Source organism: Coccinella septempunctata, chromosome 4 (genome assembly GCF_907165205.1).
Source record: "Coccinella septempunctata chromosome 4, icCocSept1.1, whole genome shotgun sequence".
NCBI classification, from domain to species: domain Eukaryota; kingdom Metazoa; phylum Arthropoda; class Insecta; order Coleoptera; family Coccinellidae; genus Coccinella; species Coccinella septempunctata.
This window is the reverse complement of record NC_058192.1, coordinates 19,371,728-19,385,130: the sequence shown is the minus strand read 5'-3', so window position 1 is coordinate 19,385,130 and position 13,403 is coordinate 19,371,728. Positions and strand designations below refer to the sequence as shown.

At 35.7% G+C, this 13,403-nt stretch overlaps 1 protein-coding gene across 1 annotated transcript; it reads right to left on the bottom strand.

The window, feature by feature from the left end:
• Positions 1–298: 298 nt before the first annotated feature.
• On the bottom strand, positions 299–13,161 carry LOC123311778 (ATP-binding cassette sub-family C member 4-like). The gene is made up of 16 exons (XM_044895870.1): positions 12,996–13,161; positions 10,654–10,899; positions 10,397–10,598; positions 10,092–10,317; positions 7,019–8,076; positions 6,818–6,961; positions 6,509–6,708; positions 5,457–5,952; positions 4,487–4,637; positions 4,272–4,378; positions 4,092–4,215; positions 3,446–3,622; positions 3,263–3,390; positions 2,523–2,768; positions 906–1,066; positions 299–826 (listed from the first exon to the last, which is right to left on the bottom strand). Exons 1-16 carry the CDS (start codon positions 13,067–13,069, stop codon positions 553–555), a joined length of 4,014 nt encoding a protein of 1,337 aa, XP_044751805.1. The 5' UTR covers positions 13,070–13,161; the 3' UTR covers positions 299–552.
• Positions 13,162–13,403: the final 242 nt, after the last annotated feature.

Below are 13,403 nucleotides of genomic sequence, written 5' to 3'. Positions count from 1 at the left end.
GTGATTCGCCAAAGTACCTACCTGATTTTTTAGCTATTCCACTTCATTTGCTGCTCAGTTTGTTTTTAAAACGAATCAACTGATTTCATAGTTTCCTCTTTTATATTATCATGAAAAAATATTCGAAGGATTGACTATTGAGATTGTGGGGTTGGGGTAAATGGGTAAAATGATATCACAAACTATTTCTTCAATATTTGTTTCCCTTTCAAAGTCTGAAGGATATAATGAACATTATGATGAAGACACGGAAAAAATTGAATTTGGCTTCGATTATGAGGTACGAAAAAAGTTTTAGTATTGAACAAATTTTTATTCAATTTACAGAAAATACAAGAAGATCTCCATTCAATCAATATACTTTTGGCAAGTATTCTTATAAATTATAAATGAAAAAAATACCTAACTTTCTTTGTAGTAGGCCAATTTTTGTACTATTAATACATCTTCTGAACTCATATGTTTTAGCATTCATAACTTCATAAAAATCATTCACTTATCTCCAAAGAAGAACTGCACACTTATCCTATATATTTGAATAATCTAATTCTATCAGAGTAAGCCAGACATTTTTGTCTGATAGGCTTCGAATGCCACAAGTTTCAAAGATTGCGTCATTGAAGGTCCAGTCTCGTTCAGCATTCTCGTGAAATACCCTTCCGGATCTTGTAGCAGTACATGGGGATGATCAAATTCAACCCTACACCCACTGTCCAGAACAAGGACCTTATCAGAGTCCATAATGGTATTTAGCCTGTGTGCTATGGTGAGCACTGTGCATCTTTTGAACTTTCTTCTTATGGTCTTCTGTATGAGTTCGTCAGTTCTGAAATGAATTATTATCGAGATGTCATACTATGATTTCGAGAAAGTCTGAGAGGATTCACTTTTGTGAATTCACTTACTTGGGGTCGACGTTAGCCGTTGCTTCATCCAAAATCAATATTTTGTTGTTTCTCAATATCGCTCTAGCTAAACATACAAGCTGTCTTTGGCCGACACTGAAGTTACTTCCACCTTCAGTGATCATGAAGTCTAAGCTATTTATTTCATCTTTAAGTTCAACCTGCAATTTATAAATTCACGAAGCAAATTCGTTGCGCCAACAAAATATTATTTTAATTATTAATTATAGACAATTAAACATATTGGGTTGTTCGGAAAGTCGTTTCGTTCTTTGTCAACAGATGACCTGCTTGTATTTTTACAGCAAATTTCACACTTAAGCCTAATCAGGATATATTTTGACAGCTGATGAGTATCGTACAAGGCTTGTTTGTTGAAATTTTTGTTTCATTTGCAATAGTTTTTGTTTGGTGCTCTATCAAAGATGGTAAATCAAAAGTAGCATTTTCGGCATAAATATGCCGAAAATGTAAAAGAGTAAAATTACTCTTTTACTATCGGAAAGGTAAAAATGCAGTTCAAGCAAAGCTAAAATTATGTGATTTGTATGGTGAAAATGACCGATTGACAATGCCAAAATCGGTTTGCAAAATTTCGTTCCGACAATTTCGATGCTGAAGATGCACCACTTTCTGGAAGGCCAGTTAAAGCCGATGAAGACAAAATAAAGGCATTGATAGATGCAAACCGCCGAATAACAACTCGTAGTTGATCAAATTCGACCGTTCATAATCAGGTGAAACGTCTTGGTTACATTTCAAAACTTGACATAGGGGTTCTACATGTTCTTATAGAACGAAATTTGCTTTGCCACATTGAAGACTATGATTTGCTTCTCGAAAGTCAACAAAATGTCAAAAAAATTTTTTCAAAAATGTTTAGCGCAAGAGATCATGAGTAAAAAAGATGAACCAGCCTAAACCACTTCAAAGGCCGATATTCAACAAAAAAAGGTTATGCTTGTTGTTTGGTTGTTTGTTGTTTGGTTGTATTTCAAGGGGATCGTTTTATTTAAGCTTCTACCGGACAATACCACGATTAATTGTGAAGTGTAATGTGGATTCACTCAAACAGAAAAGACCAGAATTAATCAATGGAAAAGGTGCAGTGTTCCACCACGATAATTCGAGACAGCATACAAATTTAGTAACTCGCCAAAAGCTTTTAAATCTTGAATGGGATGTAAAACCACACCTACCATATTCTCCAGATTTGGCACCTTCAGACTATTACTTTTTTCGGTCTCTGCAAAATTTTTCGGAAGGGAAGACCCTCACTTCAAATCAGGGCGTCAAATATCACTTGAACCAGTTTTTTGCCAACAAATATCAGAAGTTTTATGAGCGTGGAATCAATCTCTTGCCCGAAAGATGGCAAAAGGTATTGGACCAAAATGGAGAATACTATATAATTTAATAAAATATGTATACAATCGCGTTTCATTTTCACCAAAAAAATACGAAATGACTTTCCTACGCCCCTATATTTTCCGATGAGTGCACATTGAAAAAAGAAGTTATTTTTTAACCCCCTTCCAGATAATACAAGTAGGTATTTATTACCATAATCTTATGGCTACTACTTTACACGAGACTTTACATAAATCAAAAACCTACCTCTTCAAGGACATCCCATAACTTATCATCACTGAATTCGTTGAAAGGATCCAAATTGTACCGCATGCTGGCCGAAAAAAGGACTGGCTCTTGAGGAATTATGGAAATTTTTCTACGTAAATCTCTCAACCCCAAGGTCTTCGTGTCAATATCGTCTATTATTATTTTTCCCTCTATAAGAGCCAACCTGAATAAAGCTCCTATTAGTGAGGATTTTCCTGCTCCTGTCCTACCAACTATGCCGATCTGCGGAAGCAAAAGAAGTCAAATTGTTTATCGGATGTAGAATTCGATAAAAGTTTCTTATGCCGAACATTCTTGAAATCTTTTCCCCTATGTATAATTTCATATGTTGGATTGTGGGTTTAAACTATTTCATTGTGTAACAAAAAAGTTTACCTTTTTTAAGTAAATCAAAAGTTAATTTTAGGTCATCTTATAAGGTCAACTTGCTTATTTCCATTAAATGAACACCTCGCATTCTATTGCAGATTCATATGTGGATATTTATCTGCTTCATTTTGTCTAGTTTTCATATAATTACCCATCTTGAGAATTTCTTGAGTTATTCACAAATTCTTGAAAAAAATAACTGTGGAGGGCCTATAAGAAACTGTATATTCCTCGAAAGCGCAACGTACATTAGACATATGTTTTGAAATTGACCCTATTTAAATCACTCTAATTCGAAAACTGATAAAATTGTAAATAAATACACGGTATATTTTTTTTTGACCAACCTTTTCTGTCGGGTAAATTTGTAAGCTCAAGTTGTTAATCACCGGTGGGTCGTCTTCACTATATCTCAATACCAAATTTTGAAAAACAACCATTCCTTCGCTTGGCCAGGATTCTGGAGGCATTTTATCTGCAACAGAAAATTCATTCATTCTCCGATTTTACCAAGAAAAATACTTTTTCACCTTTCGGAGTTACTAGAGGATGCTCTCTTTCTAACTGCGTATATTCGAGCACTCTTTCTACGCTTGTCAGGTAATTTACTACTTCAGCAACTTGCCTCATGCCATACTGTAGCATTCCAACCAAAATAATAGATTGGGATATCCCCAAACCTATGAAGCTACCTTGGACGTTGGTGTCTGTGAACATATCGATCAATTTATCAATTATCTGACGAAACTATAATTCTCAAATAATATATTTAATAGACGCATTTTTTATAGAAGACATCACATCAAATTTGATCATTGAGAGCCTCCCCCCATTCAGGACCTATAGTAAGAATGAGACAAAGTATTTGCTAAACAAATTGTGTAGATATAAACTATGCTTGATTGCGTGTAAGGATGGTAATAAAGGCAGAAGGCACATTATTTGTTGCCAGAATTTGTTAACATTTAACGTCCCATTAAAATTTTAATCCTCGATTATTCCCTTCAAAAACGACAGTTTTAACTTTTAGTGAGGCATTTAATCTTAATGGGCGTTCCTGCGACTGAGCCGCGGTTACAAACATGCTAACCCCTAATGAAAATAATGCTTCATGAATGTATTTCAATTTTTACGATCCAAATTATCGAATGAGGTTATACTCCGAATTATACTTACATTGGTCTAATATTATGAAACCACAAACTACACAACATACGAACACAACACATATCAGGTCTAGCCACAGACCATAGGTAGATGCGCAGGCTATAGTAAGCCACCACGAAGAAGAATGTACGTCCTGTAACATATCGAAACAAAATTAGTGAGAAGAAATTATAAAAAACTCCAATTCACCTGATGTTCGTCGAACTGTTTAACTAAGATACTCTCATTTTTCGTGGCTCTTATAGTAGTCAATCCATTGATTGTTGAACTGATGTAAGAAAAGACAGGGGATTTGGCTGAAATGGAAAAAGTAGCCTTTGTATTCATAATTATATAAAGTGTTCCAAAAAATATTTCTCTAAAACCCCCTTTCAAATTTTCAAGTAAGTAACCTATAAACTCACCAACTCCTTCAAGTAGTTTAAGGGATCTGGCTGTATTGATGTACCAAATTCTAACCACGAAAAACACTATACCTAATATCACTATTAGTATCAACATGAAGGGGTTGGAGATGGTAACCATCACTAGGATACCACAAACAACCATCAAGATCTGAAATAGCATAAAGGAAAACAGCAATTAGGATTTTATGTGTTTGTGTCAGATATAAAATACGAGGATATATTGAAAAATTCTCAGCCTACTATAGAACCAAACAAAATTTCAAGGTCAAAATATTTTATTACTCAACATATTCTCCTCTTAATTGGATACATTTATTACAGCGAACCTGCAACGTCTCTAGACCTTTCAAAAAGAATATTTCTTCTTGCTGTGCAAACCAGACCTCCACAGCTTTTATTACCTCCTCGTTGGAAGAAAACTTTTAAACTTTTTTTCAGTTGAGGAAAGAAATGATGGATGGTGCCAAATCTAGTAATTCAAACCCTAAATCACGATTTTTTTTGCATGGTAACATGAGATTTTTGTGCAGGGGCATTGTCCTGCAAAAACAAAACACTTTTGGATAGCTCTCCGTGTCTTATCTCTTTAATTTTTTCCCGTAGAGTGATCAGTAATGTCGAATAGTTATCTCCGGTTATTGTTTACCCTTATCCAAAAAATCAATCACGATTAGTAATCTCTATGGCCATCCAAAAAAACTGAAGCAAGAACTTTTCCAGCAGCTTCTTGAACAAGAAACTTCAAAGGTCTTGGAGAACCAGAGTGTCGCCATTCCATTGATTGTTGCTTTGTTTCGAGATCGTAGAAATGAGATGCAAGTCATCACACATATCATATTTTCGACAAAGAAATACTTTTCCCGTGGATTAAAGTCAATCTATTCTAATTTGTCGAGCCTTTGTTTTTTTCCTTATGTTTGGAGCATGTTTCCCAGCTATATCATCAATACAAAAATACATTTCTTACCTGAATCACATCTATTAAGGCCTTCGGCAGCATTTCATCAATGGCTCCCATATCTTTAGAAAACCGATTCAGCACTCTTCCTGCAGGATTAGTATCGAAAAACCTCATCGGTGCCTCCAACAAGCAATGAAACATTTTGTTGTGCAGATTTTTCGAAGCCGTCATACAAGCAGCAAAATACGTAGTTGATCTAATTATTGTCACAAGTATGGCTGATATGATCAAGGTGCCATATATATACATCTGAGCCTCTTCTTTCCATAACATATGCTGGACCCCATTCACAGTAACATAATAAAAGAGACTGTCTGTAAAATCTCCCAACCAGGATGTAACCATTTCTGTACCATTTGATATTGAGTTCCTGGTTTCGGCATCTCCAAGGATATATGTATAGTATGTGTTTGTCATATTGGGGTTGAAAATTTTGATTTGAGATGTATCGAATGATGCGTTGATGTATTCGATACTGTGACGAAATTCTTCTTGGCTCGTCCTAAAAGCAGAACAAGCTTAATGAGCAGGATATCCAAAGCAAAACTCGCAACAATTCAAAATTTATCATATACTTTTGTTTTTGAACTACTATCAACTCCTTAAATTCATATTCCTAACTTAAATTTTCTTCAGTTCAGAACTTGTGAATATAGTCCAGTAAAATTAGACCTCTAAGAGAGCTAGAAATCGTTCTAAAACGATTATACGAGTATAGTCTTGAAAATGAGTATTTCTGATCTGAGGTTGGCATGTGATATGTGTAAGAAGGAAGCAATCTAAAGTTTTAATTTTGATTGTTCCTCCTTGTTCTAGAAGAAGAAGTACTTAGTTTATTTTGAGGCTCATGATTAGCAGCAGAATACAAGAGTATGAAATAATGGAGCTATGGGTTTCATTGAAAGGTTCCATCCCTGAAAAAACCCTATCCCTTTTTTGCAGCAGCCTAGGAATGATCGATTCTCAAGTTAGAAGTCCTCATATATTGAGAATTTGAAATTAATGGGACTATAGCGAGTTTTGCAAAGCTGTGAACACAAAAAAACATTTTTTCTCACCAGATGGTTATCCAGTAATCCGAAGAACTCAGGAGGACCTGACAGAAAACGATGAAAAACACTATGATACTCAACCAGCATAGATTTCCTGCCTTGCTGATGTAGGCACAGAAAGCCGAACCTTTGTAAGCGCTTTTTTCCTCCATATTATCGTTGTCTAAGATCTCGTTCGATAATTCTCCAGTCAAAGATATTGTTGTCTGGAACGAGATAGTTTGAAATTAAACTATACTTCAACGAAATACAGTTGATTGAGATATTTCAAAGACGTTGATTCCCCTCAAATGTACCCTAATTATTTTTACTTACCGCTACCGAAGCTACTGAAATTAATCTCTGAAGTTTATGTGAAGTTTCATTCTCCGAAGATTCATCCGCAGCAATTAGTAATTTAGTGAAATCAAGGTCACTCTCCGACAATTCCTCGAATGTGCCTTGAGCTTCTATACAACCCTATATAAGTTTATTTATTTTATTCAGAGATCCACACATAATCCTAAGCAATCTTACCTTATTCAGCACTATTATAATATCCGCTTTTTTCAAATATTGCAGCTGATGAGTTACCAATATCCTTGTTTTTCCTTTCAAATGTTCGAGGATGCATTTATCGAATAAGTGGCGTCCCACTTTAGTATCAACAGCAGACAAAGGATCATCCAGTAAATAAATATCAGAATCTTTATAAACTGCCCTCGCCAAATTGATCCTGGCTCTTTGACCTCCACTCAGTGACACTCCTCTGTCTCCAACCCTTGTCTTATCTCCCTCTGGAAATTGCTCGAAATCCTTTTCCAATGCACATACTTTAACAACTGTTTTATAGTGGGATCTGTTATATTCTTCGCCGAAAAGGATATTGTTACGAACGTTCGAGGCGAAAAGCCATGGTTCTTGAGAGGCGTATGATATATCACCATTGAATTCTACAGTCCCTGAAGAAGGCATTAGTTCACCAAGAAGAAGTTTGAGGAAAGAAGATTTTCCAGAGCCCACTGGACCAATAACAGCGCACAACACTCCTGGAGGAAGCTTGAGGGTTAAGCCTTTAAGAATAGGTGTGGATGGCACCCAACAAGCTTCCACATATTTCAAGCGTATACTGTTGTCTTCTGTTTCGCGTATCTTGAATGTTTCCTTCTCCTCCATCAGCAAAAAGTCCTGAAGTCTCCTTATAGACACCAAGGATTCAGCACCGAATGATATAATCATGGGAAACATGATGGCAACCGTGAGTTGCAACAGATTGAAGTACATCGCTAGAGAAAATACCAAATCTGCTCTGATTTCGTGTCCCATGAGGACGTAACAGATAACGGTCACCGCCAAGGTTGTCCTCTCGACGAAGACCATAAAACTGACCAAAATACTTCTGATGTATGCCGCTCTTCTTAGGTACTTAACTTCCCGTGCTCTGGCTTCCTCAACGACAGCCTCAAACGGAGTTTCCCAAGAGTACATCTTGATGACTTGGACACCGTTCAGGATTTCGCTCATAATCCTTACTCGGTGATCTGTCCTTTTCGCAACTTGCATTCTGAATTTTGAGGTTACGCTTCCCATGAACACTATAAAATGGTTGATCATTATTCGGTCATGTTAATTTATCACAGTCGTGATTATGATGAATTTCCTATAACTGTTTTCATGAAGACCCAAGACTAATCGATGGACGATGAGAATTTGTCTCATAGCTTTGAAAATAGCAATTTTCGGCGCGTTAAAATTTTTTTCTTAAGAGAATGTGTTTTGATGAGGAGTTTAGCTCCCTAGCTCTAGCGTTCAAAGCTACCTCCAAGCTTTCGAGAAGCGAATACCTACAACTTGATTGAATCTAAATTGAGATAGATTCGGACGCTATATGATATGAAGGTGGGAAAGCAAAGTTAATGTACAATACATGTTCCTCAAAACAGAATGTTTTGCAAGTGTCAGTTGTGAGAGTATTTATGAATAGTGGGATAACTTTTATAGATAAGGAAATAAAATTATATTTGATTATCATCATTGCTTCTTCATAGTCCAGTAGAAAGAGGAGTCTGCTAGAAAAAATTTCTTACAGGTTGTTCCGGGGTGCTGTAGGATAACTACATCAAGTTTTTTTTATCTCGGAGAGTCTGTGCCTAATTGGGAAGGGATCCAAATTTTCGGACATTTCTAATTTTATCGCTAATTCGGTATTCGACCAGAAAGCTGATGGTTCCGAAGTTCCAATTTGCTATATTATGTGCTATTTTGTATAAGTATATAGATACATGAATTTTTCCCAAACATAATATTAACCGAGATTGGTCAATAACGAAGGTTTTCTCCTTCCAGTTCTCTAAAGATCATAGACAAAGATATTACGGTCAACTTACTTTCTTCCAACGTGTCTGCATCACAAACCAATCCGTGGCTGATGTGAGGAACTTGTGCCTACTATACAGGCTTAGAACTATTTAGAGGCTGACTAAAGGAATATCGAAAACTGTTAAAAATATAGGCTTAAATTACGAAAAAATAGTTCACCAGTATAATTGCTGTATAGAGTTATGACTACTCACCGAATTTCGTGTAGTTATCTCCAGAAACAAATGAGTTATGAAAAAAAAATGATAATCTTGATTTCCAGTTTTTTTCGAGTTATCTCAGGAACCATCAGAGATATTTTGGAACTGTTTACACCAACCCACCCATCCTCAAATAACGCAGTTTTTTTGTAATTTAAGCTACCCTGTATTTCTAACGGTTTTCGATATCCCTGTAGTCCCCCTCTGAATAGTTCTAACCCTGTATATGTAGTTTAAACTCGCATAAAAGCAGTAAATGATGCATTTCTTCCTATCGGAAGACTTTGGAATTAGAAAATGCTATTGCATTTTCTAATTCCAAAGTTCATCAATAATATTTTATTGATGGAGGGTTTCCTCTTCATAGGTTGGTTGGGATGAAGTCAAGCGGAGCAATATTCCAGGAAGTCTGCCAAAACTACGTGGACTACATCGAAAAGCACTCTGGGAGCAATGCCATAGTGGTTTTTGATGGTTCTCCTAGTGGGATAAGCTACCAACGGGGGTTATCAGCATTCAGCATTCCTTGCTGAACATCTACTAAGTTAGTGTTTTCCAAGACAACCTCTGTCAGCACCATCACGAAGGCAAAATTTCTTTCGAACGATACAAACAAGGTGAATTTCCATGTTTATTGTAAATTTTTCCATTTCTTCGATCGGCTCATCGGCTGTATCTCGATGAATATCAGTTGTAGGAAAATGGAAAAAAGTCCAAAAATGCTGAGCTTTTTCGGCCCTACCCAAGTAAGCACAGAGTCGACGAATTGGAAAACTTGACAAAGCCTGTGAAAGTTCCATCAATTTCGGAATATTTGCTAGCTATACAACCTACATTTCTAATGTGATTAATGCATTATCTATTGATGAATTTATCTTGGATCTCTGATGTTTTTTATGACAACCAGAATTTTCCATGATATATGATATGCAGATATTCTGGAGGGATATTTCTGATAGAGGCAATGTGCTTTCTTGTTTGGTCTTCACAAACACTAAATAGATATTAAAATTTTTCAATGTTGAACTCACACTGAACTGGTAGTGTGATCACTATCATTGTAATTATGCCAACTAACGAACTTGGTCCCATCTCCCTCCACATAAGGTAACCAACCAGGAGGATTTGAATAGGTCCCATCCAGATATAATTCAGCGGCATTACTACCAAGTCAAATCTGGCCACATCATTCGATAAAAGATTAACTACCTGACCAGCTGCTGTTTGTCCAAGAGAACGTTGGCTCAGCTTCAATATCTATAAATATTTTTAGAATTATTTTCTTATTGTACAAGATGAAGAAAAATGTTAATAGTTTATTATTAAAATGATCTACCTTTCTGTAGATAAGAGCAGATACAGCAACTCTTATTCTCATTCCAATTGTACTAGTTCCACAGTTTGTATGATGGTTCAAGAACGTTGATGTAAGGGTAAGAGCACACAATAATGTGCCATATATTATGGTCTCTTCAACTGTATGATCTGGTCTTGAAAATACCTTAATAAAAGCGGACAAAACCAAGGGCTGAATAACTCTGTGGAAAAGGAAGGGTTTGACTTCGTTCCAAGTTCCTTAGAATTTCGTCTCACCTGAGCACTACATTGTTGATGAATGCGAGTAAACCCCAAGCTAAATATCTCCATAGAAAAGCTTTCAAGAGAGCTCTGAGTAAACTGGGTTTTCTTCCCTTTAGTTTACCTTGTTCTAGCTCTTTATACCATATTTGTTCCAGGCGATCTCCTAGCTTCGCAGACTTGTCCTTATTCTGACATTTATATAGATTTTTCAACTCCAGTCCATTCCTGTTACTTTCATAACAGACTTTTCCCATCCAACTAAAAATAAACTGAGTTGAAAAACGAATACCTACTCGAAAAGAAGTCAAAAAAGAGGTCTTTTTAGTCAAAAAGAGGTCTTTTTAGTCAAAAAAGAGGTCTTTTTAGTCAAAAAATGCGAAACCAACTAGCGTATTCATTAGAATTATCAGAACTCAACGTTCGTTCTGAGGAAACTATAGAAATTTTATGAGGAGAATACTTAAAAAGCTAGGAATTGGAGGAAACCGATTATTTTAGATTTAGATTAGACCATGATGATTCGATAGAGAGGTGGTGTTTTCATGTCTTATAAATTATGTATGATTTTCGCTACACTATATCATGGCAGGGTATTATAGTTTCATCACCGACATCGTCTTTGAATGAGTGAAGCTCTCACTCGAAAAGCTGCATCATTAATTCTCCTTGGTGGCACACCGAGTTTCGACATCATGAAAAAAGCTTGTAGATGTAGGTAAAAACTTTAAAATTACGAACGATATTCAGATTTGAAATCAATCTGGAGCTGTGACGTTTTTGTTTTTTTTTTCACACTTCGAACCTTGGTACTAGCATTACCATCTGAAAGTGGATTTCAGAGTTCCTAAGAACTAATGTACCTAGAAAAGGAACCAATATCATTGGTAGACGTTGATCACATGATCGCCAGCTGCCTTTCTTGTTCTTAGTTCTTAGGAACTTTGCCCAAACCCACCATTATGCACCTTTGGATCCCTCTAAATTGATTATAAGGATATGTCACAGCGAAATTTGGAACAATAAAATTTCTTATTTGTTCTAGAATATAGAAGTTTTTGAAGATGGTATAGTTAGTAGACAGATTTTTGGTGCAAATTTTTGTATCTCTTTTTATGAGTATCTACCAGAACATCTACAAATCATTATAGTACGAGAGCTGGCGACGAAAATCGGCAAGAGTTGTAATGGCTCATAATTAAATATGACTTAATGTTGAGGGTGTACATGAGTCAGCAGCACCTACTCTCAAGGTCAGGTAGTGGAACATATGACGGCGATGCTCTTTGATTTATGTAAAATTACAATATCCATACTTTAGGTGACTGCTGACTGCCTCTGTTCTATTGATATGTGATCTGACTATTTTATTCTCAAATAATATATGATACTTGGGCAATAAATGCATTTCAGCCATTAGAAATCTCTCGAGGCAGCAACTTATGTGGGGTACTGACCCACCGCTTTTCACCAAAATGTGGTCTGACCACTATCTAAAGTTTTCTGTTCTATAAACTAGTTGAGTGACTAGTTTCAATCTTGCAAAATACTCGTAGAGTATGTTGTAATTTTATATATGTACCTACATCAAAGCGTGTCGCCGCTAGGTGTTCCACTACCTGACCTTGAGAGTGGGTGCTGACTCATGTACACCCTCAACACTAACTCATATTTAATCATGAGCCATTACAAAACTCTTGCCGATTTTCGTTGCCAGCTATCGGACTGCTACTTGTAGTTGCATTAAGTAATGCAATAATATTTCATGAAAATTATGTATCTTTCCAAAAACTTGCGCCGAAGTTTTTGGAGGTATGAGAATACATTTGAAAATATTTCAAAAGTATTGAGGGGCAACAAGAAAATAAATTCAAATGGTAACCCTCTACTTTTGATCCTCTAAAAGCTTGTGTAAAATGCTTCACAATGATATTACGAAAACTTGAGTTAGGACGTTAGGTACTCTCATATTTCAATGAAAATTGAAACTAATCATGAAATCCATTGTTTACGACAATAAACCAAAAACTGTAGAACAGACACGATTTTATGAATTCAAAAATAAAAAAAAATAAGTGTCCAAAAAGTAATGTAAAGAAAATCTTAACCATTCTTATAAAATTCTCTTGAGGACCACTGATTGCCGATGAATAAAGTGATGAATGAAAAATAATCATGCATTTCATATTTTACAACATACTCTGCTTTGCTTTCTATCATTGTGAAGTAGTCTTTACGAGCTCTTTATAGATGTAAATGGGAGGTTGATCGAGGTGAGTACCTGAAGGTGCCATTAATAAGGTACACGAAATATTTCATGATAAAAATTAAATCACAGAGATGTTGGATTAACTTACGCAAAAAACAAATTCGAAATCAAATTGGCACTTTCTTTCGGATTTTCTTTGTCCAGTGGATAACACTCCTCCATTTTGAATTCTCAAAATCACTTATCAAAAAAAATTAAATCACAACAAATTCATCTTCTCCTTCTGAATGGAACACAATTATGCTTACCTGTACCTAATGGTAATAATATCTTATACTATCACATCGGGATTGTGTATTTAATATTGAAGAAGATTAATTTATTTGATGAACAAACACCATGTTATCGTCCATTATTAGATCATAATAATGGTGGAAACATCTCTACACAAATGAGGCAAAATTAATCCGGTTACCTTTAGGTGAGAAATTAAAATATGTGCTTTGGACTAAATGCTTCGTCATTGATGTTTTCTTATTATGAAACACAATGAAAT